Source organism: Coturnix japonica, chromosome 5 (assembly GCF_054131305.1).
Source record: "Coturnix japonica strain WE chromosome 5, WE-NBRP24, whole genome shotgun sequence".
Classification (NCBI taxonomy): Eukaryota; Metazoa; Chordata; class Aves; order Galliformes; family Phasianidae; genus Coturnix; species Coturnix japonica.
Genome location: NC_140667.1, coordinates 41,792,137 through 41,817,798, shown reverse-complemented (window position 1 = coordinate 41,817,798; position 25,662 = coordinate 41,792,137). Strand labels below are relative to the sequence as shown.

The 25,662-nt window shown below is 44.6% G+C and overlaps 1 protein-coding gene across 27 annotated transcripts in view; it reads left to right on the top strand.

Moving 5' to 3' along the window:
• FOXN3 (forkhead box N3) overlaps window positions 1-25,662 on the top strand; it is a 182,734-nt gene that overhangs the window by 88,648 nt on the left and 68,424 nt on the right. For 24 of the 27 annotated variants that reach the window (XR_014946755.1, XR_014946756.1, XR_014946757.1 and 21 more), the window contains one exon: window positions 6,196-6,332. The exons of 1 other annotated variant lie outside the window; for it this stretch is intronic. Coding sequence is in view for 23 of the 26 variants with exons in the window: in XM_085549342.1 (XP_085405468.1) it covers window positions 6,196-6,332 (137 nt within the window). In the remaining 3 variants the exon portion in view is untranslated. Of the gene's footprint in view, window positions 1-3,858; window positions 3,905-6,195; window positions 6,333-20,973; window positions 21,124-25,662 lie in introns of those variants that run through there. 2 more of the 27 variants (XM_085549341.1, XM_085549340.1) reach the window with 2 other exon arrangements.

Genomic DNA, 25,662 nt, shown 5'->3' with positions numbered 1-25,662 from the left:
CAGGCCTGGGGCTGCCAGGCGTTGCAAAGGAGCAGCACATGTCTGCTTTAGTTATGAGCAAAGCTTTGTTTAAGGGCAGCAAACAATATTCTCTACAGGCGCTCACAGGATTTCCATATGGCTGTGAAATAGTTTTATAGGGTTGTTTGCAAATGTAGTAAATGAAGAGATGCCTGACAGGCTACGTGTGGCTCACAGAGAGTGGTGATACCACTTGCCATCTACTAAGCCTGTCAGAAGAGTCTCTTTGTTATGGGGGATGGGGAGTTAATTTTGTTTAAGACAAGGTAACCCTTCTTGCCATAATCCTGCTTCTCACTTAGGGAAAGCTCCTGTCTTATGGGGCCTTCCTCCCCTAGCTTCCCAGTCTGCTCACAGTGGACAGGGGGAGGTCTGGGGACCAAGATGCTTATGGCCCTGCACTACCTGGGCAGCACCAGGCCGCTGTCCTAGTGGCAGGACAAGGGTCTAGTAACTGATGTATTCATGTCTGAGAGAGTTCTTTGAGCAAATGAGCTTAAAATAGCAGGAGATGAGCATGAAAGCAGAGACCTGGACTTCTGCGATTTGAGCTAATGGATATTTTTACCTGGGGCAAAATTAGACCTGAAAGGCTCCAATCTTTTGTTCTCTTGAGAGTAGCAGTGATTTCTTGATGCAGCTGGTTTACTTGGGGTGGAACACCACGCTCCAGCAGTCCTTCCCTTCACACCACTTGTTTCACATATCAAATGAGCATGTATTTATGTCCATGTAACCGCGTTTTAACTAGTGAGAGCTCTTTCTCAGCTTTGTGCTTGATCCGCACTGTGGTGGAGGGCTTTGTAGAAAGGTGTTGAAAACACAGGAGAAGTGGGTGTGAGGGTTTTGTCATGTTGCATGCAAATAGGACTTTATGTTCTCTGTGTTGTGTCAAACTGCCACATAATGGTGCCAAACCTTCCTCTGAAGGGCAGGGGGAAGTTTCTAGAGTTCAAAGGTTGGGGGGATTTTGTGTGAAGCTTTATGAAAATCAAATGCTTAGTGTGCAGTTGTTACTGTCATTAAAATTGCTGCTAAGGACTGTAGCGCAGCTCTCTAAAACTGGCTGTATAGAATTTCACAAGTCTGTGCTAGAAATGTTTGAGAAGAATGAAAAAAAATGACCCTTACACGGCATGAATAGTTATTTGCAAATGTTATGAGATATTACAGTGGATCTAAGGAATGTGTTTTATAAGAATAGCAATCATTGGCAGAGGTTTTGTTTTTCTTTCTTTAAGAACTCTTGAGCAGTTGTATTTAGCTGACCTCAGATGATTCTAACACTCTGTTTGTGTCTTTTTGTGAATTACTTCATTTGTTTAATGATGAGGCAAATAGAGAACCCACCATCCTCATCTGCACGGTGCAGAGCTGTTGAAGAGCATAAAGGTTTGGTGTTATCTGTGACTGTTCATAAAAACTGTTTGCAGCCAGAGAACCAATGCAGGTGAGCAGAGCAGACAATATTCAGTCTGTCCTTACTGTCAAATCCCAATGAGTAAAACATAACCAACAGAGTTTGAAGCAGAGCAGCAGACCAGCTCCACTGTTTTCTCCCAGTGCTGGCATTATTGTGTTGCCCCTGCCTGGAGTAAAGGAAGGAGCTTCGGTCCTAAGCGAGTCCCCCGTGGTCAGCGCAGAGCAGAGCAGGGTGTTGTGGTGCTGGTAGCATGGCCCGCAGGTGGGAAGCACAGAGCTGCTGGGCTGTGCTCGCTGAGTGCTGAGGACCCCCTGCCCTGGCAGCGCCTTGGGGCTGTGGTGCTGATACAAGACAGCTGTGATCACAGTGGGCTTCAGTCCTCTGACTGAGTTCAAGTTTATATCATCAGCTGCTTATTCCCCATTGTGCCTTCAATTTTGTTTGCACAACTTCAGGAGCAGTGTTGTGTGATATGGTCCTAAACATTGAGAAGTATTGTTCCCTCTCTTTCCTTAGGCACTGAAATATCTTTCTGGTCTAAAAACAGTTGTTTGTTCAGATTCTGGTCCTAGCTGTAGCTACTCGAGTGGTTGCTTTACGCTGTGTGGTGGCATCACATGTATTTCCATCATCCCATTCTTTTATTGAAGCTTTCCTTTTGAAAACTGGCTTATTAAAGTTGGATCCTGTAGAAACACCGCTGTGTTTGGGTGGCACACTTGGACACCTGGGAGAGCTGTACGGCATTCCTGTGGGTAAACAGGTTGGCAAATCTGAGCAAAGATTTGCTTCAAGTTCTCTACTGAGAGGGGCACAGTGAGCATGGGATAAATATTTATCCAGAATAAAAACCTTTGATACACAGTAATCTCTGTTCTATTACTTGCAGAGAGGTCATTTGCTGTAACAATAGCAGGTTTCATCCATGCTGAGAGCAAACTGTTACATGGGTAATGGGGATGACTGACATACCAATGGTTCTTTATCTTTGCAAGAAAGTGTCATTAGTGTTATTCAGAGGTCCCGTGTTAATGACTGCACTGGCTCACACTGACCCAGCCAGGGACTGATGTGCCACCATCCTCTGATTTCAAGTTGTGATGACTTGGGACTGCAGATGCTAATTGGAAAGGTCGTTTTTCAACTAATAGGAAGTTTCTGCTTTTTCTACTGGCTTTCATAGTTAGTGCCACAGTAATCAGGGCAGGATAGTTACAAACAATAGTGTATGTGTGCACCACTCCATTTGGGTAATGGTGACATTCCTAGTTCATTCCGTTGACAACTTTGGTTTTGGAGAGTTTAGTCCTGAGCATTCATCCCCTTCTATTTCAGTGGTTCATCTTAGGGGGGAGTTGTTGAATTCTTTTCCTTGGAGCAACAAGCTCATGGACTGAAAGCCAACTGCCCAGCTTGTCCCAGCTCCCCCTGCGTGCCTGCTCTTTCCCAGCTGCTCTGTGCCCAGCCAGGGCTCCGCTCTTCCTCTGGGTGCTGTGCCAGGAGGCACATTGATGTGTCACCATGGCTTGTCCTGCAGAAGGGGACAGTCCCCAAGGATCTTCTTTGTAGAGAGATACTGGGCACCAGGCAGAGACCTGCTGTGGGAAGAGGCAGCCCTGTGCTGCTGCTCCCCACTGTCAGCTTGGTGCCCCACTGGACAGCCGTGATTGTCTGAGTCCAAACCTGCATGCTTGGTGGCCTCTATGTCTGCTCTATTTCCCAAGCTTTGTTTGGGGCAGACTGTGTGACATTAAAAAGAACCACCATGGAAACAAGCTGCGTTCCTAACAAATTTCAAGTCATTGCTAAAATAACCAGGGAATGAAATTCCTCAAATAAGCATTTGCCAAAATTTTTATATAGATAGGGTCTGTATTTTTCCCAGCTGTTGGTCCTGGAAAGTGCTCAGCAACCTTTTATTTTGTGGAGCTTTGGGCAGATGATAAGTACTGCATAGGGCTAGGCTGTCAGCAGTGTGAGGTATATGGAAGCAAGATCTTTATAACGAGGGGTTTTAGTAACGTAATGCTGTTAACTCTAATGATTGAAAGAGCTAACAAACAGCTTTATTTATTTATTTGCTTGTTTGCGCCCTACCAGGTTGTGTAAATAAGATTTTTAAGACTTCTGTATGCAGTCCACTTTGAGGGGGAAAGAAATTGGACACTGAATGTCTCACACCTGTTCTTGGTAATGTACCAGTTTTAATGGCTGGAGGGAAATCATGTTTGGGTATTTGAGCTATCAGGAAGAACAACACCTAAATAGAGTTTGTATGTATTGTAGATGACAGGAAAAGGAATAGAATATCTTAATGATAATTAGTAAACATAATCAGGAAGCTTCTTATAGAAAATATTAAGCCCTAAGTATTCATGGGGTAACTTCTGCGCGTTGGTTTCTCTCTCTGCTAGTTACACCTTTGGAATGGCTTGCCTGTGGTTACAGCCCTTGGATAAGGTGAGAGGACTCTTGGTAACACCATCCTTGTTTGTAACAACCTGAACCATGAATACATGAGCAGCCTGGTCCGAACGGGAGGTGCCAGGAGGCACGGCCAGACGGGCTGCAGTGCTCCAGTGCTGAGGTTGCTGAGCTGGGATCCATTCCTTGCTCACTTGTTGCCTGGGAGACAAATACTACCCAGGGATTTTTTTTCCTTTCTTGCTGGTTTTTGATTGGAGACACTATTGACTTTTGGCTTGGAGGAGGTAGTGAAGCAGCACGCCAAGTGTCATAAGATGGAAATTAATCACTAACCGATTGGTCTGAGTTCCAGTGATTTCCTATCCTGTGGCTGCTCTGTGTATGGAAGACTAATGACACATCTTCACAGACAGCTAGTGGAGCTGTTCGCACCTCGGGCTGTCAGGGAAGAGTCTTAAACTGGGGGACACTTCAGTTTTCTTTGTGTTTCTGTCTGTTGTGTGATTGTGGAAGAGCAAAGGTAAATATCTTAAAAAAGGAACTTTGAGTGGTTGGAGAGCTTTGCTTTAAATGGTGTTTATTGTTACTGCTTAATTCTAAATCAGCTGCAGTGAAAAAAAGAGCAAAATGTATTAGCGAAAAAACATAGCACTGCCTTCTCAGTGTTTCTTCTAACAAGAATACTTTCCCAATCTCTTGTGTGAGAGTTTCTGTTTTCCAGTGAGATTATTTTTGGCTTTCACAAGAATATCTGCAAGCCAAACACATGCAGCATGGCAGCAACGCGTGGTTTGAAGTCAGCCTTCAGCAGTGACCTCACCCTGTAAACCCCTTGACTTGTGCTCACTCTGGTGGGGCTGGTGGAGATCACAGCCAGGTAGATGACTTGGATGAAAGAACTCAGAGGCTTGGAAACAGCGTGTTGTGTTCCAGCAAGTACGAGTAGACAAGGTGGTATTTAAATGTAGCATTTTTAAAGCTTGTCCCATGCTGCAAAGAGTAAGGAATCCAGCAAAGTTTTTCCCTGAAAAAAAAAATGTTCCTAGCTTCGCGTGTTGCTTGCTTAAAAGGAAAATTTGTGGTGTTCTTGCTCTCCCTCTTGGATGGAGCGTGGAAATGGAATTTGAGAGATTTTGATTCTATTTTTAAGTCTGTCCTTTGCCTAAAAAGTCAGTTCCTAGGCTTACCGTGCAAAGTCTTGCAGAGTCTTTGGCTTATTGTCCCACAATTGAAACCTAAACATCACAGGCTCCTTGCTGCAGGCTGGTGTGAGCCATGGGCACTGCAGTGGGTGTCCAGTCAACCACACCCCAAGGCCTGCTGCTCCTGGAGCCCCCAGGCCCTGCAGGCCCAGCTTCTCCCTGTGCTGTCCCTGTGGAGCCATGTGGAGCCTTCTGAATGGTTTCTGACAGCCCAGGGGCTGGCTGGTCCCCATTGACCTGCAGAACCTGGTTCCTTGCTCCCTGCAGGTGGGTTTGGCTTAGATTGAAGGCCATGACTCGGGCAGTGCTGTGAGACTGTGAGGTGCTCCCACACAGAAATCCAGTGAGGCTTGGGAAGCTTCTTTCTTATTTTTCTGGTTTTGTTTGTGGGGTGACTTCTGTGCAGACGTGCAGCCTGTCAGCTGGGAAGGAGCTCTGCAAGCACTAAGTGTATCCCACTGGTGTGTCCCAAAGCCACCCATAAAGCGGGCAGTCACTGCTGCTGGAACCACCGACTGATTTCACAACACCCCGGCGTGGTTTGAGCTCTGGTTTTACTCTTTTGTTTGGGGTTCTGGGAGTGTTTTGTTTTTTTCCCCTTAGGGGAGAAAAGATGATTTATTTCTTCTTGTAGTATAATGGCACCGATGTCATGTGGCTGAAGGATTAAATCCTTTTATTTTTAAAACAGTTGCTAGGGTATGTAAACCCCTCCTCTTCGGCCCTGTTTCTCCTTAGTGTAGCAGCACAAAAGGAAAATAAAATCACTTTCAAAAAAGAATCAGATTCTCTTCAAAGTTTCCATCTAGCAGCAATGGTAGCTTTGTGTTGTTCCGGCACAGGGTGATGGGGACATTGCCAGATGCTGTTAAATGATATTAACTAATAAGGGGTGGTAGGGAAGCAGCTGAATGTGCGTTCTTAGTTTTGTTGTTGTTGTTTTTTTACACCATAGTCACAGTATATATTAATGGAGTGATATCTCTGCTGGGCAAACCGTGTTCACTGCTGTCGGACCAGGAACCCAACTCGCTGCTTTCCTGACAACTGCTGCTAAATGAATAAGGCTGTGCCATTAGATCAAATATTTGATTTTTTTTTTCAATTCTTTTTTCTTCGCAGAGTATTGGAAAGGGGTCCTTGTGGTGTATAGACCCAGAATATAGACAAAATCTTATTCAGGCTTTGAAAAAGACACCCTATCACCCATACTCGCACGTGTTCAATACACCTCCCACATCTCCTCAGGCATATCAAAGGTAAGACCCAGATGATTTTACAACTCTAATTGTTTTCCTGCAGCTGCCTGTGACACTGGGCAGGCCCGGGGGTGCCATGGGCGTGGGGTGGTGGGTGCTGGTTGTACCGGGTGTTGGTTGTGCTGTCCCTGTGGGGCTGCGTGGTGGTTGTCACGGGGACGGTAATCCTGCCTAGCAACCGCGTGGCTGGAAGTTCGGGGGGCTCCGCCTGGCTTGGAATGATGGGTGGTGTTTATTTTACTCCTGTAATTTTTTGGTATATATTTCTGATATGTTTGTAAGAAGTTGGACATTCCCCATGTGTCTGGGAAAAGCAGTAATCCCCTATGTGTGTGATTGCTTCCTCATGTGTAGCAAGACTTGGGTAATGGGTAGAAAAATGTAAATCCGCTCTGCCATCATCGTATCTCCAGGAGCAATACATTGTCATAGTAACAAATTCCAGGGGAAATCCTGATAGCGGAGATGGTAGGTTTGGAGAAATCCTGGGGTGGCAGAGCTCAGTCGCCATCCATCAGCCTTATGTAGCTGAAGGACACAGTAACAGTGTTGGAGATATGAATGAGAAATGTCTGGAACGGGGGGATTCAGCAGTGCAAGAGCACCTCGAGGAGCTGGGTTAATGGGGGAATCACAAGGTTTGTGAGGATCGGTTGCTGTGATTCCACAGGGTTAAAGCGACCTATTGCGTGTCTTTATCAGATGTTTTGGAAGAGTAGGATGCGCAGATTAATCGCATGTTCAGTTTAGTATCTGCATAAGCAGCTTAGAAGTGAATGGAGTGGAAGGATGTATTGTAACAATATTCCAAGTGAGACGGTCACCAAATGTACAGGTGCTCCAGTTCTGAGCAGTTAATTCCAGCAGATAATGAAGCTTTACAGCCCCTGCAGAACGTCCCGCATAAACACAACAGAGACGACCTTTTATGAAGGAGTTTTATAGTGTGGACCCACACGTTGAGGTGGCTGACTCAGTATTGTACGGGTGTCATTAAGATTAGACGTTACTCAAACCAGGAAGTTTGGATTGCAGTGGGAGCCATGGAGAGAAGACTGTAGTTAAGGGCTGAAAAACAAACGTGCAGTGTTTGAACACAAGAAGGAACTTCAGGCTGCAGTTATCTGATTTGCTTCTGCTTCTTGGAGGGTAAGAAAGTTATCTGCGAGCTCTAAGAGGAAGCATGCAGTAATGCAGGTTATTTCGTTGTGATTGGATTGGATTGGATGTGTATTAAAATCAAAGAAAAAAAGAATATTTTTTCCTAGTTCTTCTGATTGAAGCATATTTCATGTAACGTATGAGGAATTTTGAGGGTGAACCAACGTTGTGATACACACTGCGATAAAGGAAAACCTCTCTGCTGGGTGTGGAAAAATGAGTGCCTTAGTCCAAGGGCTACAGTGTGTTTCTTTTTAAATATTTACAGTTGTGTTGGCAATAGCAACCTTGAAATGTATTTATAGACACAAGCTTTGTTAAGTAACTATGCAAGACAGCACCCGGGTATTTTATCTGTGTGTTTTACCTTTGGTTTTCTGTTTCTGATTGGACTGTAGGTGTGATTTTTCTCTTTTGGCGGTGCTTGGAAATCTTGAAATGATTTTTCCTTTTCTCTATGTTGCAGCAGGAGAGTTCTCAAATTATTTTCAGCATTTTCAGCAGCAGAAGGAGAAATATTATCAGGAAATGTACAGTAACAGAAGCTATTAGTTTCACATGTGTGGGATATTATTGCAGATTTTGATGGCTTTCTGGGAAGGTTGGTTAGATCGCTGTGTAGACTATATGATGTGTAAAGCTTTTTCTCTGCCTGTCCTTTTCCAGTCTTGTTTTGCTGGTTGTTGTTTGCTAAACCAGCGGCATCGGCACAGCTGGGCTAAGCTGCCATCTAACTGGTGAAATTGCAAATGGGTCTGAGATGGGAATCACGAAGCATTTTCTCTCCTGCATTGCCCCAGCCTACCTGTTGGGAACCAGCATCTGGTCCTGGTGTGTGTCTGTCCTGCGGGAGCTGCTTGCCTAGCATGGCTGATGTGCTGTGTGTTAGCGAGGTGCTGGGTTCCCAGCCCTGTGGAGAGCACTGAGATTGATGAGGAGTGGGCAGAGCCCCCTCTGCAGTGACTGCCTAATGTGTAAAGTCACTTTTCTGAAGGTGTGCTGCTAGATCTGATCCCTTACCTTTCTTGGAAGCGCTGATGCCAGGAGTGGGTTTATGGCTTATTAGAGGGCTTGGAGGTGTGCTTGTGACCAGATGTCTTATGTAACTTCACCAGTTGGGAATTTGAAAACTGGGGAGTGGCTTCTGTTTTATTGGGGTTAGTGTCTCTTATCGCTATTGCCTTCTGCAGATGATGGCTTTCCTAGAAATGTTTCCTCCATAAATGCTCGTCACCTCTCCGGTGTCTTGCCCTCTGGTATCTGATAGGGATGTTTTTATTCTCTGCCCCATACTAGTTCCACTTTGACTAGTCAGAGTCCTGTGCCAACACGTGTCTCTATTATTTTTATCTCTGTAAGCTGCTTTTGCCCAGTTGTTTTGCCCAGGGAGAAGGTTCTCAAGTGTTTCCACCTCAGGCTCAGGCCCGACCAGCAGCACAACCAGCGGGGCTGGAGCTGTGCTGAGGCTGCTGGTGGGTATCTGATTACTGGCTCTTTGCACAGGGCGATTTGTCATCTTGCCATGAAAATTCTTTCCCCAATCTGCACTGACTGCTGTTGTAGATGGTCTGCTTAGAAATGTGCCTCGGAATGACTCCTTCCAATTTTTGCAGGTTTTGGCTTTACTGCTCCTTCCCTGAAACTGTCACAGGTTTCAGCCTGTACCATTGTTTATTGAAACTAAACCTGCATCAGAGGCAGCATATTGTAGCGTATCATTCCAGACAGCATGTAAGTGCTCTTTTCTGTATGCTTCATGTTTTAAGATGAGAAATTGTTCTTTTCTGGCTTTATGGGGAAGCTGACAAAATAAACATGTCCTATTCATTGAGTACTTTGAGACACTGAAGGAGTCTCCCTGCTAGAAGGGACCAGGGGAATAAACTAATTGGCAGTCCTTTGTGGTCTGGGAGCATAGCTTTAATTCTCTGTTGCAGGTCTTATTTTCAGTAGGAAATGAAGCTGACCATAGCACAGTGTAATATTTCTGTGTATGCCACAGCCTCTTATCATGATCGATCCTGTTATTTTACTTCCTGAGCAGAGTCTGAAAGAGTTTTCTTCTTTGGTGCGGTGTCAGGGCAGAGTCTTTGGGGAATTTTGTTTTGCTGTTTCTGTAGTTTAGAGATCACAAAAAATACCAGTTCCAAGCTGTGCCCTCTGACACAGTAATATGTCTTGATTTGAAGATCCATCTGTGTTTTGAGACTGTGCTGCTTGATGTCTGTTTTCTGGCAAATTAAAGAACATTGGTTCTGCTTGATGCCAGACAGGAATAGCAAAGAAAAAAGAACTTTTGCTTGAGTGAATGCCTGTAATGCTCTCAGTGCATAAATATTTGAGGATTTACCAGTCCAGGACTTGTTTTGTAACATATTCTAATCAGCTCTCCATCCAGTATCACTTCTGTGATATGGGATGTATCCCATTGGCTGTCATTCTGTAAAACAAATAAGACCAGCTCTTTCCTTTTAGGAGGATTTCTCTTGTGCTGTACAACATAAAGGAGGCTGAGGGCAGGGAGATAAGCCGTGGAAGATGGCAGAAGGTCGTGGACAGAAACAGAAGAGCAGAACATTGAGTGCAACCTCTATGGCACAAAAGTCTCATGCATTCTTTCTGCAGCACCTTGTGCTCAGCTCGAGTGGCTGGTGGAAATACAAATAATCCTCTGATTGCATCTTCCCTTCCTCTCAACATGGGTTGAATGCTTCTGGGCCCTCTCAGCTGAGAAGGTTTTCAGTTCTTTCTCACCCATACAAACTTCTTGTTTCCCATTTGCTGTGTATTTTCAGATTTGGCTCTCGAGGTCTTTGTTTTAGTTGTGTGTCTGAAGGCCTTTGGTAAAGAACTGCAAAGCAGCATCCCCGGTCTGTCAGAACTCATCTCTAGAAGATGATGCACAAACATCATCTCCTTGCATTAAGTTGTTGTAATTCATAGCCCCATTTGTTGAATCTTCCTGGTTACTTGGCTTTTTAGGCTTTTGTTTCTCCTCCTCTGTGCCTTTTGTAGATAAATATAGCCTCACTCTAGAGATAGCTTGGAATGGTACTATAGATATTTCCACTTCAGTTCATGGGAAAAGGAAAGTCTAGGGGTTTGTTTTGTTTCGTTGTTTGTAAATCCTTCTAGCTCTGGGCGCTTGTTGATGAATAATGGTTACAGTAGCCTTGTTGATGTGAATTGGTGACCACAGAAACCTGGAAGTAGGTGGGAGCTGTGCTGCTGAGATGGCTTTCTGTTGTGCCCCATCCCTCTGTGTGCTGTTACATGGTTTGAGGGCCCTGCTGTGATGTGGGCTGTGTGGTACTGCAAAAAGCAGAGGGTGCTCCTTTTCCCCCATCCCTTTGTAGCATGCAGTTAGTCTCTCTGCCTTCATCCCCTTCATGGCCATTGCACCTCTCTAACAATTCCAGCAGTTGCATGGGTGGGGAAGCTTATGTGATGAGATTCAGTAACAGTTCACAGAATTGTTAGTAGCTGAAGATTAGGACTTGGGAGCAAGTGCCTATGTGATGAACAGCATCAGTTCGGTGTTACAGCAGTAGAAATTACTTGACTTATGCATATGAAAACAGAAACAACAAGGTCCTGTTTCACTCTTGCTGGTGGTGTAACTGTGGACAATTGTGACACTGTGGAATCCAGGTGACCAAGGTGGCCATCTAGCCTTGGGCCACCCACTGAAAGTATGAAACAGAATGAGGTGGTGGGCCCTCAGCCTGGGTCTGGGGCCATCTAGCAGCAGGTGGGAGATATTGAGCTTCTGGAAGGGCTGGTGGCCTTAAGACCTTGCAGACAAGCTGCTCTTCGTCCTGGACAAAATCCTCTCTGGTCTCCTTATCTGCCAGTCACAGGAGCACCTGTGTGCAGGGCTGGGCTTGTCACGGTAGAGTTCTGAGTTGTTTTGTATGTATTTTTAAAGGAAATTGCAGTTGCATTTCATGCCCATGTCAGGTATCCACGTAATCCTTGCCTGTTTACCTGAGCCAATATATTTAAAAGTACCAATCAGCTTTTCTGCAAATGATTTATTAAAATGCATCCTAAACACTTGGAGCTTTTCCAATATCTTGTTGCAGTACCTATGGCCCTAAATCTTCAAATGGCAGGCAGCTTCCCTTGAAAGCTGTTGCTTTAGTAAATATTTATTTTCAGATAGAAAGCTCAGAACAAGTTTCAGGGGGTGAGTTTTTGAATCTTTATTAGCCGAGAGACCTTTTACAGGGATACATATGGTGCCTCAGCATGTGAATAGTGTACATACGTACAGCCTGTGTATATAGATTGGAGAAGAGTGTTTGTTTGTTGGAAGAAAGTAAGTTTAGGGATAATTTTGTATGTCAGTGTTTGAATGCTGATAAAGGTATTTTTTCACCCTCCTTCTTAGTTATGGGTTGCCTTCTGTTGTCGTGCACTCATGGTGTGTGTGGTGATCAGTGCCCATGTTTCTCATTTTTGGACACAAAACTTTTGGATGGCCCTGTAGGCAGTGTGTGTTTGTGACTGTGTGTAGTTGCTGAAGGCATTTGTTCTGTTTCTAAATCCTAAAACTGCTTTGTAAAATAGAGACGCTGCGTGATGTTTTTTATTTTGATGTGAGTTAAAGGAGGAAAGGGGTTAAGCAATAGATCTCCAAAAGATGGACTTTTATTCAACAACCACATCCAGAGCAAACACAGATGCAGCCTGGATGAGCCCATAGAACTCCATGGGGTGCTTGGGTCTGAATCCACCATGCTGATGTTTCAGGCCAGCCTGGGCTGCAGTAACAAGCACAGGTGCACCTTGCTGTGCCCTTCTTAGGCTTTCTGGGAAACTTTCATCGCTTCTGGAAGCTCCGGCCCCAGCCAGATGTGGGTTTCTTCCAGGTTGGAGGTTTTGATGTTGTTGTGTTTTTGATAAGGTTCCAACCTCACTGTCCACAGTCTGTGGGGTTGCTCAGGACGTGTGTGTGGGGCTGCTTTGCAAAGCGCAGAATTTAGGCCTCTGGGTTTCAAGATCTTTTTTTTCCTTTTTAAGAGGGAAGGAGTGGAGAGATCGGGCAGCTCAAATACCAGCGTGGATCAGAGCTTCGTAACCGATCTTTCCTTTCTTTTCCCTCTGACTCATTTTTGCTTTGTTGGCAGCTCCTCCTGTTAATTGCCAGAACTTGCTCTGTAGGCTCGTGTTGTGCTTCAGTTATGTACTGTAATTTTTCATTGCTCTGCTCTTAAGGCATCCGGGATTGTGCAGCCAGTGGGTCTTGCTAATACAAATGTAAATGCATTTCTTTCTTGGCTTGCTGCGGCATGCGTGCAGTTGTTAAATTTTCTTTTTATTAGCTTGTATGACATATTTTTGGTATTAAAGTCAGTACTACATGGACTTTATTTGTAAAAGAGGAATAGCCGTAGTTGATTAGTGTTCTCTTTCTGAAGGTAGCAGCCGGTGTCCAGCTCCCTACAGCTGGGGCTCATCTTTGCATTTGTTGTTTACAGCCCCCTTCCTTTTGCTGCTGCTGTCAGGGTTTGCACTGCTGGTTTTGACTTCCCTGATGGCTTGCTGTTGTCTGCTTGGGCTCTATGAATTTTGCAGAGCTGTACACATCTCACTACTTATTTCTGTAGTTATTTTTATCATGACTTTATTGTATAGCCTTCTAAAAGAAATCCTGTTTGAATAGTAATTACCAACTACCTGGAAAGCTCCCTAAGATTAGCTAACAAAATAACAAAATATACTTAAAATTGGGTTACTTTTAATTACGTAACTTTCCTGAAAAGAGGTGTTTGTTTTTTCCAGCCAGCTGTCTGATCCATAGCAAAATTCATAGCAGCTCCCCAAGTACTTCAGATTTCTATTAATTGGAGTTCATTCTCTGTATGAAAAATGGTTCTTTGGTTCACTGTTTTGCATATGAAAGATGAAGACGACCATTTTTTTCTCATGAGATTAAAAAAATAAATAAAACAATTAATTAAAATGCAATCATTTTCTAGACTTAAGGGAATTAATAACAAACAAAGCTTCTGGAACAGCCAGCTTTTATTTTCCTGCTTGTGAGTATGGCATAATGTAAAAGGAAGACTTTATACAAACACATTTATTCCATGATAGCTGAAGAGCCGTAATCAGCAGTATTGCTCAAACAGTGTAGATCTTTCTTTTGCTGCTTTTCACTTCAGAGGTAGAAATAGCATTGCTGAGATGCTCGTAGTGCCCTTGCACAGTACCACGCTGCTCCTTCAGTTGTGCTGATGGTGCTCTACGTCATGTAGAGCCATGGTGTGCCTTGGATCCTGGTTGTTTGTCTTTTAAAGGATTGGGGCTTTTGGAGGAAGGATGTGGGCTTTCTTAAAACAATCCTGCATGTGCTGCTGAGCTGTTGTCTACCTGAGAGTGGTTTGATGGCCCAGTGGTGTGGTAGGAAAATTATGGCTTATTTCACTCTCCAATGTTTCTGCACAGAAGAGCATGGAGGCAGCATTTAAGTGCATTTTGGCAGGTAAATGCTCTAAAGCTGCCATAAGGGTTTCCTGACTTGCAGACCCATGTTCTCAAGTCACTTCCATGCTATAGAAAAGTTTTTCAGTGCTGGGTAAAGGTGCAGATGGTAAGGGAGGAACCCTCCCACAACTTGGTGATTCCTTATGAGCCTGGTGGGGTAGGCTGATGTACAGAGCACAGTTTAGTTACTGCATCTTTGTCTGTACTCAAGTGCAGTGTCAGTAGGGCTATTCCTAATCTAATTATTCTCTAACTTAATTCTTTACTAATCCTGGGCTGGCATGGGAGTTGGAACCGCTCCGAAATGGGCAAGAATATCCCAGGAGTTTGCAGGGCTGGGGAAGAAGAGACTCGATAAAATCTCAGAAAATGGGCCATGGGAAGTTTTCTGTTGGCACATAACAGTATTGGATGACCTGAGGAGAGCGTTCTACCTCCAGTTTCTGACACAGAAGCAAACAGGAGTGAGCGACAGATCCTGTACTCAGGGGCTGCAGATGGCATTTTCCAGAGATTGGAAATTCAAATGCTCCCATTCCAGTTGATATGGAACACCGTTGCCTCAGCAAGGTGCTGTGCCAGGGGTTGCTTTTTGGTTGAATATTTTAATGTTCGTAGGGCAGGAGTGTACACAAAGCTGAGCCTTCTTATTCCCCAGTCTTATGTCTAAACACACTGAGATGCTCACTGATCTTGAGCTATGGGCAGATGAAGAAAAGTCATCAGGAACTTGAGCACTGTGCTCCAGCCTGCTGTCCATTGGTGTGATTGGAGACATTACCTGGTCTTTTTGTGTGGTTGTTATGTACCCACATTGTGCTAAGGTGCTCCTCGTACCATACCTGACGGTAGGTGCCTGAGGGCATGAATTAGTGAATGGGGTTGGGGATGTGGTCTGGCAGTTGCATTCCTACTTCAGAGCATTGCTTGAGGTTGTGATGCAGGCAGTCTGGGTTCCTCAGTTGGCATTCCTCATTGCCCTTCAGCTACAAGGCAACACAAAGCACCACATAATATCTTGGTGTCAAAACTCAGCGCTCTGTGATGTAATTCTGCCAGCTTGAAGAGCTTCAGAAGCCTTTGGTTTATTTATCCTGAGTCAAAGCTTAATGCTATAGCCTTAGGTTTGCTGGAAATGAATATCCACTGGAGGTAGCTTTTTTTGTTTGTTTGAGCTGCAGTGCTCAAAGTGCCCATGGCCAGCCTCAAAAAACAGCATGGCCGTACAGATGGTCAGCCAGCCCCAAACAGCAGTGTGCCCATCCTACAGATCTCCAGCAAGCTCCTGGAGCTTCTGAAGCAGCGCCGGAGTGCTCCTTTGGCTCTGCAAAGCCTCGCAGCACATGCTGTGCTATTTAAAGACGCAACGCTTCCTGCTAATTATGAACAGTTACTTTGCAGGAACAGGCTCATTATAGGGGCACTGAGCCCTGGCCCGCCATCCTTTTCAGCACCTGAACAATATGGGAGGGAGGGAGGAAGACATAGCAAGAGGAACTGGAGTGCTGGCACCAATTAGTGCTGAGATTACTGAAAGAGGATTGTGATTTCAAGGCCAAAAAGAGTAGGGAGTGGGTAAAAGGATTTGAAATGAGATTATGGGACCTAAGAGCGCCTTTCTTTTGTTGGGGAAGTAATTCAACAGTTTTGCTCAAGCCAGTGAGACAATCCCTTTTAGTGGCTGAAGTAGGAGATCTGTGTCCTGTTGCTTTTTAAGGTTCTTTGACTAAGTTGATCTCCCGTCGCATTCGTTAGTTCTTCCTGCAAAATCAAAGTGTTTTCAATAAACAAACAGAACCAGAGGAAATCTCGTGGCTCATCAGAAGGCCTGTTGTTTCTAAGGGAGCTTATTTGTATTCTTTAGAAGGAGAGCCAAAGAAGGGAGGCCGACTGAACTCCCTTCTTTCCTTTAGGGAAATGTTTTTTGCTGGTTACCATGAGGCAGGCACCAGTTCCCTGCCACCCCCTAGTGCAGCGCTGAGCCCCAGGGCTGCTTGCTGTCCTGCACAGAGCTGCAGCTCAGGCAGCTCCACTGCCTCCTGTCAGCCCCTTTCTCCAGCAGGAAAGCAGGCATGGAGCTGTGCTGTCTTGCTGAAAGCATCCACCATCCACATGAGTTCCTAAGGCCGAAGGCTGGAGCTTGCTTGGAGACAGCAGAAAAAGCAGGCTCATTCCCTTCCCTCTCCGTCTTGAAAGAGAATTAGAAAAGGGAGTATTGCAGAGGAGAATTACAGACACGGTGGGTTTCATATAACTTTTTTTTCTGTGTAGTATATTAAGTGACTGCAAGACTATGTGAAGTGGTGAATCTTCCTACTCTTCTCAAAACGGAAGGCGTTTCTCTTGGCCTGGCTTATACTCAGTGTGCAGAGATCATGATTTCTTCTGTTGCCAGCGTTCTTTTTCAGTGGAGCTTCTCAGAATGAAAGACCCAGGTAGGCAGGCTTGAAAATGCTACTTCCAGTTCACTGTGCCCACTAGTTTGGGGAGTGTCTCAGAATGAAGCAGTGGGTGCTGCCTTGCTCCTGGGTCCCCTGTACTGCTGCTTTTCACACCAGCACTTGCATGATGTGCTTTCACTGGCAGATCCTTAAAGCTGACACCTGACGTGGCACTGAGGTCAGCAGGCATCATCTTGCCACTGGGGCAAGGCTGGGTTGCATGTGCAGCCGAGTGCTTGTGTAAACCTTCCTTTAATTTGTGGGGAATGTTTTTCTCCGTACATAAATAAACATAAAAACAGGAATTTCTGCATATTGTTTATGCAGGTGAGCTGTTTTCTTGGACTTGTTTGTATACAGGCATTTTAATTCCCATCCAAAGCACTAGTTAAATGCTAGATTTAGTTAATTTCAGGCTTTGTTCTGCTATGCTGCTCTCATACAGCCTAGTGAAGCCGGGTGCTTTCTGTCCTCATAGCCTATTCTGGACACCCTCCAATGAAAGAGTGTGAGGGGTGAGCCCACCACTGAAGCTTCCACACAAAAAGCGAGAATGGGTGTTAGGGAAGAAACACAAGCTCTTGATGGGATTTGTCTAATTGACTTAATAAGGCTTCAGACGTAAAGTGGTCACTTGCTGAGATGCTAAAGGCTCTATACATTAGCCATAAACTTTCTGAAATAAAGACATTAATAAAACCAAAAGGTATTTGGGTGAGGAGAGGTTAAGGCAGAGGTTAGCAATGACGAGAGTGGCAAGTCCTCTTTGTAGAAGTAGGAAAGCAGAAGGGCGAAGGGTCCACTGAGATGACAGCAGTTTCTGCTCACACCCTACATTGCTTCTCGTTTCTCTGTGACATAAAATCAAGGCTCAGGGATTTCCCAGCAGGATCTGATAGCTCAGTGTGCTGCGGCTGAGCTGAGAGCCGCAACGCTGCTGGCTGCATCTCATGGCAGACAGCTGCAGGGTCAGGGCTGCAGGGGAACGGATTTGCTGCTTCCCAGTCCATGCGTGTTTGCTTACAGCTGTTTCTGTGTTGGCTGGAAAATTCAGCAATATGCTATGTATAGAAGAGATCTGATTATCAATGAAGTCTCTAGCATGAGAATTAGATGGAATGGCATGTGGCAGAGCAGCTTATTCCATTTTGTCCCCCCTGGTTTGTCAGAAGTTCCATTAACATGTGAAGAAAATATTTTTGCTTAATTGGTTGTAGTGAATGGATGCTCTGTAAATTAATTGCGTCTTTAATGTTTAAAAGGTTATGTCCCATTCATTTATGACTGATTAGGGTCATTTCACTAGAATGAGTGAGCTTGAGGTCATCTGGTATCTGAAGAGTTTGTTACTTTGTGTGATTTGCTGCTTTAGAGGGCACGAATGCTATCTGGAGATGTCAGGGTGTCAGTGTCACTTTCTAAACACCAGTGAACCATAATTAATTGTTTCCTGTAATCTAACTCATTGATTTTCTATATTTGAGGTGATCTGAGGAACAGCTTTACTCCAGGGATTAATTACAGACAGAGAGTGAGAGTGCAGATACACTCATGAACATATTTTTGCTAGTTAATACTAATGAGGTTTTTTTTTCGCAACCATGTGGTAGATACTGAATCAACTGGAAGGGGAATTGCACAGTAGCTGACAATAACCTTGGCCATCCTTAAGAGCTTCTTTTGGTGCCCACAGAGATGTTGCTTCTCAGTGATGAAATACCCCCTTTTTGAGACTGTCCACAATCAGGTAGACCTTCCAGAGCATCTTGGCTCATCAAGGAGAGAGTTTTGATCTCCTTTTCTGCTGTTACATCAGCAGAGAGCTGTAGAAAAAGGTGCATGTTTCCTACACATTTCCTCCTGCAGCCCTTGTTGCTCTGCTGCTGCTTTGTCTCCCGCAAATCCCATAGTGAAGAACAGGCTGTTGAAGCTGTACCTTACTGGGTCACTTTCAATTTCTATATGAACAGATGAGAAGCAGCAGCCAATGGAGGAAAGCACTGACCGGATCACCAGATTCCACTGAGGAAGCTGAGATCTGTTCCAACAGTAATGCTATTAGACAACTTCTGGAAAAATAGTCTTGGTAAAGATGCAACTTCATCTGTTAATCTGCTGGCTTAAAAGTAGATGTGTGAGTTGTTGCTATAAATTATGGCAAGGCCAGCTTTTCCTTGGTCAGTTTCTTCATTCGTGCAGGTAAAACTATAACTTGAGAAAATTATCACAAAGTTGTTAAATATAGTGTTGATATTCTCAACAGGCTGAACAGCTGTTCTGAGAGTTAAGAATTAGGGATAAAGATGCACACTGAATGCTATTTCCCATTGCAGGTGGGAGGTTTATTTTTTGCCAAGATGAAAGTGGCTGAAGATAATTTAAAAATGAATAAAAATGAAGTCCTCTGAGTATTTGTTTACTGTTAGATTTGCAGAATGTGTGAAATGCAGTATTTAATAGCACTGCTTTGAAAATCTTCAGCAGAAAATACTGGGGGTTGGATGCTGTGGTTGTTGCTGCTGTGGAAGTAAGTAGAGTGCAGTTGGTTTGGAGGATGGAGCAGGGTAGGACATGGAGACCTTGGAAGCACAGGTCCTATGCAGGTCCCAGGCAGGGGTCAGCAGGGGCTGGGAGGTGGATGTCCCTGCTCTGACCTGGCCTACTGACCCCTAGGGGATCTTCAAACTGAATGATCACAGGAATGTGAATGAGTGAAACCAGATAAATTTTGATACTTATTTTTTATGCCTTAGCGGTTCCTTTCTACAACAGTGTATCTAAGGATAACTTGAAGTTTATACATTATACTTGTGTGCTGATGATAGAAGCACCCACAAACTGCGTATCCTTCAACTTCTGAGCACTTCTCACATCATGCAGTGTGATCCTCGGGCAGTCATCTTCTAGGGGCAGAAGTCTGTGACCACTGAATGCAGGGCTCTTGTAACCAATACACATGAAGCACGATCAGAAACTGCAGGCTCTCCAAACATGTGAGTGCTCAACCACTCTTTATTATTAATATTATCATCACTTTTTCCATGTTTGCCCAACTTTTTGATACGTGCATCGAGCAGTGTGTTGCACAGCCCAGTGCCACACATCACTGCTGCAGAGGAGCGTGCCGTGCTGCGGAGCCTCTGAGCACATTAAGCTTCCCTGGGAAAAATACCCTCAGCATCTGGGAGAGGTTAAGTGTTCCAGGGGAGAGGTTAAACATTCGTTTTGTCCTCTGCTTCTGTAATTCCAGAAGCCAGATTAGTTCTGAATCGTCTGAACCACATTCATTCAAGATTAATGAGAAAGACCAAGTATGGAAAATTTCTGCTGGTAAGCGCCTTGGCTTTGAGAAAGTGATAGAGGGGAGTTCATATTGGCAGCAGCCTGCAGGTCATGCTTGGTTTTGAGTTTTGCTGGTACTTAAATTGATGGAATGAGGAGTCATATCACGGCAAATAAATAAGAATTTCAGCAAGTGGCATGAAGCATTTTGTGTGGGGAACTTGAAGGCCTCCTCTTCCTTTTTGCCATCTATTCCTGTTTTGTTGGGGATCAGATTTGCTCTGCTGTGTCCATGTCTATAACTTTGTGTGTGTTCAAGGTACATCATTGTGTTTAACAAGACACATGATGTGGCCGATGGATGACAAGCTGTGCTTAGCAGAGATGTGTCTATTGTTTATCTCAAGTCTGACTGATGGATGGGCCATAGGTTGAAATATAAGTGGGGGCCTGACACAGGAAGAACTGTGAAATCCAGGCAGGTGTGCCAGCAGAGCTGCTGGAATTCTGCAGCTGTAATAAATAGAACACCAGAGTAACAGAAGTAAATTGAGCCATCTTAGGCTGTATTGAATTTTGATGGGTTTCAGACTGGGAGAGTGCTTGTATTTGGTGTGCCTAGCTGGTGGCTCAGCTGCTCCAGTGCATCAAAGTTCTCCAAAGCCTTGTTTGATTTTTTAGCATTAACTCTGAATGGACACTTCATATCAAATTGCAAGTTAAGGTCTTCTTCCTCTCACTTGTTTTGCATCAGACAAAGCTTGTAATCAGAATACCAGAGTGTTCTCTTTCTGGTTCTGTAGGGTAGAAGAGAGCCAGACTTCTCCCCACTGACCAGGTCAGTGTTTGATGCAGCCTCAGTCCAAAGGATGCCAGGCCCACAGCAGGCCCAATATTGCCAGCTGTTCACACCTGGCCTTCAGGGGACCGACCTGCTGTGCCTGCATGAGCTGTGCTGCGTAGCACATGGGCAGCTGTGTGTTGCTTTTAGGTTTCCCAGCCAACTACCATTGGGATTTCATCTAGTGATAAATAGCCTCAGAGCCAGGTAATAACAGCTGTGGATTAAGGAGAAAGACAGCCCTACAGTATGTGTAGTGACCTGCAGTGTTTTTCCTTACTTGAAAATGTGGAAAGCAGGGGAAAATAACAACCAGTCCTCTAGTAGAAATGTGCTGTCTTGTTCCTTCTTTAGCTGCATGTACTTTAAAAGACTTTTTCCTCATTGAATGTCTTGTTACTTAACAGTTCTTTGTTCTTCCCAGAGGTATGCAGGCTGTGTTGGTGAGGATGTATTTCTGCTCTTCCCAAAAGAAGAAAAATAAAACTGGGGAATAAAGAAGTGACTTGCCTGGAGTCACAGCGTGCTGCAGAGGTAGTGGCAGGATGAGATTTTGAGGCCAGTAGTTGGCATCTCCTGATTCCCGCTGGAGACAAATCTGTTTTAATTGAAAGTAATGTGGGATGGTTGTTTCCCAATGAATTTCTAAATATATCTGGACTTTTTCCTGCTTTAGCATTCAGCCTAGAATTACAATGTGCTCACAGTAAATGTATTGAAATACTTAAGCATAGATTATTAGTGGCAAATTGTATCTGTCTCTCTGTGTCATACTTCAAATAGCCACATGCTTGAAACAACTCTATAAAAATAAGGATTATTTTGTAATTTCTTTAAAGAGAAGTTCTGCTATTGTTGTGTCCCAAATACATAGTCAGCTCTTTGGAAAGACTGAAATTCTTGCTGAAGGCTACAGAGTCTCACCAGGGGATGAGAAGGTTCGTGTAACACTTCAGCAGTGAGAATGGTCCCTTAAGCCCTACAGCTGAGTCATTGATGGACTCCAAAGAACAAATGGCCAGTTTTTCTTGAGAGCGGGCATCACCCTTTTTGTGTCACATCTAAAAAGTATGAGATTTTTTTTTTTAATTCCTGTTTTTTTTTTTCCTTTTCCACTTGTTGCTTAATTACTTATTTTTAGTGGAGACAGTGGCAGGAGAAAGGCTTTGGCTATTTGAGGAATGCAAAGATCTGGCCAACTTTCCACTTTATCCTTCACAAAGTACCATTAAATTTTATTTTCAGGTGTTTCATTTGTGAATAGCTTTCCTGTGCAACTTTTCTTTTGTCTTTAATAAAAATTTAGATGTAATCCCTCTGGCAATCCTGACATATAGAAAACTCATTTAGAGTGCGCCAGAGATCAGAATCTTTATTATTCACTCACAAATGTGTTAGGCACCCTGGGGGGACCAGGAGAGGTTCCATCCAGGAGCTGAAAGTCTCGGTGCCGCCTGCCGCAGTGACTGAGAGATACCGAGAGACAACAAGAGCCTGAAGTGCAGAGGGAAGAGAAGCATTACCAGAATATTAGATCAGTCTTCATAAATTAAAAACTAGTATTGTGAATTCATAAATCTTCTTAAGAATAATGTAGTGTCAGTTACGGAAAATCTGAGAGGACAGAGTAATGGGTTTGTATTTTTAAGATCTCTGAAGTAGTCAGATTTCATTAAAATCAGGAAATACCTTAATACGTCCCTTCCAGTTATTTTTTATGTATTGTCATTAGCCCGGTTTGGCAGAGTTTTTTTCCCCTTTGATTTGAGAGGAAGCTTGCTTGACTGTTGCCAGGCGATAGCTAATTGTGATATTAACTGCCAGCGAGCTGCTGGCAGGGATTGTGCGGGCTTTTTCCTTGTTAACAAAACGCAGTGTTAGAGGTGCAGCTCTATATAAATGCTTTCCTATAGCTCGAGATTGGTAATGTGAGTGGCAAATGCTTCAGTGTAGCTGCAGCACAGCCAGATGCACAGCACTGAGGCCTCCCTGCAGCACTGGGTGGGTACCAGCTCCTGGATGACGCAGACCTTCATGGACATCCAGGCAGGGCAGAGTGCTGAGTGTGATTTGGCAGTAGTGCAGGGACTGAGGTACTGAGGAGCACTGGAGGCGAGGCAGCCAAGCAGCATGAGGGCTTCACCTCTTTGCTTTCCCATTGACCACTGGAGAGCCCACACTGTCTGGCCTGAAGAAGTGCTGCTCACCTTGAAGCACTGAAGGATGCTGTATTCCCAGGAAAACATTCTTCCAACGTTTCAGTTAGTTCCTCATCCAAAGCTGACTTCTTGAGAAGTGGTACAAATCAGAGCCTTGTGGCTTGGTTGGGAGTCCATCAGCTCCTTCTGGCTGCAGGCTGAATCCAGCTCACTTCTGGAGATGAACACGCATTCCAAGAGCAATGTTCTTTGCTGCCAATGATGCAAGGTTTCATGGGCTCCAGACAGACAAGAACACCTATTGCTATTTTGAACGTAAGAATGATTGTGTTTTTTCTTGCTTTTCAGAAGCTTTTGTAAGTGGGTTTCCCAGCCCACAAGAGGCTCTGCTGGTTGCTTTGATAAGGCAGCTCATTCTTTCTTGGTTTCTTGCCCTCCTTGGACATCTTCAGTTTGCTGGTTGTCAGAAGTGCAGGTGAATCTGCAGTGAGGAATTGAGCTGTGGGATGGGTTGGTGATGAAGGCCCTGTAACGATGACTTCACTCCTGGCAGATTCAGTTCCACTGCTGCGCTGAAGGTGCTGTCAGCCCTGGGCAAGGGGTAGCCATGAGCTGATGTTCTCCTGTGTCTCCTCAGGTGTCACTGTACTGGTCAGGAGTGGGAGAGTTGCATTTCTTCATGCCACAGCTTTTCACAAAGCTTCTGCCTTGGCCTGGATGTGGAAGTGCTTCAGTCATTCATCGTCTTTGCAGGGCATTCTCTGGGCACACTGTTTGGTTACTCCTTCTGTGCTCTCCCTCTGCCTTCTATTGCACTCTGGGCAGTCCAGGAGCACATGCACTGCTCTCCATTTGCTGCCTCTGTGTTTTCATCATATTGTGGTGCACAGTCCCATAGAACTGAGTTTGAGTTTTCAGTTGTTTGGGGTTTTAAAGTCTATTAATCAGGCCTTTCTGACAAAGAGACCTGTGAGGGATTTTGGCACAGCTGTAAAATGCTGCAGCTGTGAAAGAGAATTCATACCCTGGCTTTATTTTTTGTTTTAGTGCTTAGCTTTAGGAACTGCTGTCCCCCTGCTCTAATATGAATTCCAGAAGACAAAGGGTGTACATTTCCTTTTTTAAGTCCCTTGAATCTTGCACGCCTTTGAATGATCTCATAAATATGTGCCTGTGTTTGGTAGCACAAGTAAGGGGCTCGTGCATGGGGTGACTTCTGTGTGCGCAGCAGTGGCCAGGCAGCTTCTAGCAAAGCTGTGCCCAGATCCTGGATTGTTTCAGGTTTCAGCAAAGCAGCATTTCCTGATGGAAAAGCTTTCCCTCACAGCATCCCTGCTGCCCTCCTGGCTGAGGCAGCTTCCCATGCTGGGCCCTGCAGCACTGAGGGCTCCTGCTGGTTGAGTCTCCAGAGGAAGAGCTGCCTCCAACGGAAATCCAGGCCCACTTGTCACTGTAGGCATTTACAGCAAATTGGTGCCTCTGCAACAAATGCTGCTGCTCTCTGGGGGATTCCTTTGACTGAGGGTATGTTTCAAGTGACCATGTTTTCTTCAAATCAAACCAATGGTCTTTGACAGGTAGCTGTATAGGTTTTCATATACCCTCTGATCCACAAACTATGCTAATTAGTGTTCTTTCAAGATATTTGTTTGCAATTTCAGCTCTTTGCTATTGATCCAAGCCCCAGAAAAGTACACTGTGCTTGTCTGCTGCAGGGAGGTTAAGTCAGTCCAAACCCTTGCGAGTCGCAGGTCTTCCTGCAGCAACACAGTTCAAACCAGTAGCTGCCTTTTTTCACTTAGTGTTGTGGGGATGGATTAGAAATGCAATTTGACTTCAGTCAGTGTGTTTATTTCATCAGGTTGGAGAAAAACTCCGCTGTTAGTAATGCCAACTGCATAAGCATTAATCTTACAGCACGTATTGATTACAAATGGCACTTCATAAAGCAGGTTTCATATTTTTATGTTATAGCAGAAGCGGTCATGATTCTCCAGTCTCTTACAGACTAAACTGAAGGAACAGTTCATTTGGAAAACTGCCTGGGATGGACCCAGTGTTTTGTTTTTTTTATTGTAGACGGTCTTTAGAAGAATGAAGTTTTAAAATGGTTTCTTGATCTGGAACAGGGAGAAGCAGCTTCTGAACACTTTAAAGTGAGAGACAGCTTAACTCTCATTTCTCTACTCGAAATACGTTTTAATAATTAATGCCATCTGAGACTTTATAGGCAAAAGTTTGCGAATGGAAGATGATTTCTCCAACATTGATCCGGTGCAGCCGATCTCCAGCAAAGCCCCACAACCACAGGAGTTGGTTGTTTGAAAGGCCCGACCAGTCACTGCCTACATTATTTACATGCTTGAATTCTTCAGCTTCCTTCCCCGGGAAGGCACAGTTAATTTTCTCAGCTTGCGGGTTTGTGCTGAATCAGAGGTTTGTTTTTTTTACAAGAGCCTTGGGCCTTCCAAGTTGGAAAATAAGATAAATCACTATTGCTTTGTTTCTTCGGTGGAAACATTTTGTCTATTCAAATATATGGTTATCCTTCTCCTCTTTAACCCACTCCCAGCCAGAACCAGGTAGCAGCCTGGGTTTTTGTCACTGCTCCTGTTCTCAGCTCCACCAGCACCATTAGGATTTGAAGATGCATGGAGGCGCAGCGCTGCAAGGCCTCGTTGCTGAGGCAGCAGCGGGTGAAGTAAGGGGGTACAGGAGGGGGAGTATGTAGGGTGCAGTCAGAGGGCTGCTCCACCATTGCCCACTCGCAGCCTGTTGGCTCCTGCCCTACACATTGCCCCGGACTCACCGTGGTAGAAAGCATCGAGCCTGTTTGCAGGAGCACAAACGCCCTCAGCAGCCCTTGACCTTTGTGTGAGCTGAGGAGCTGCACTTGAGGAGCTGGCGCTCACTATAGGAAATGCAAACAATCGGTTATATTAAGCCCTGTGAAG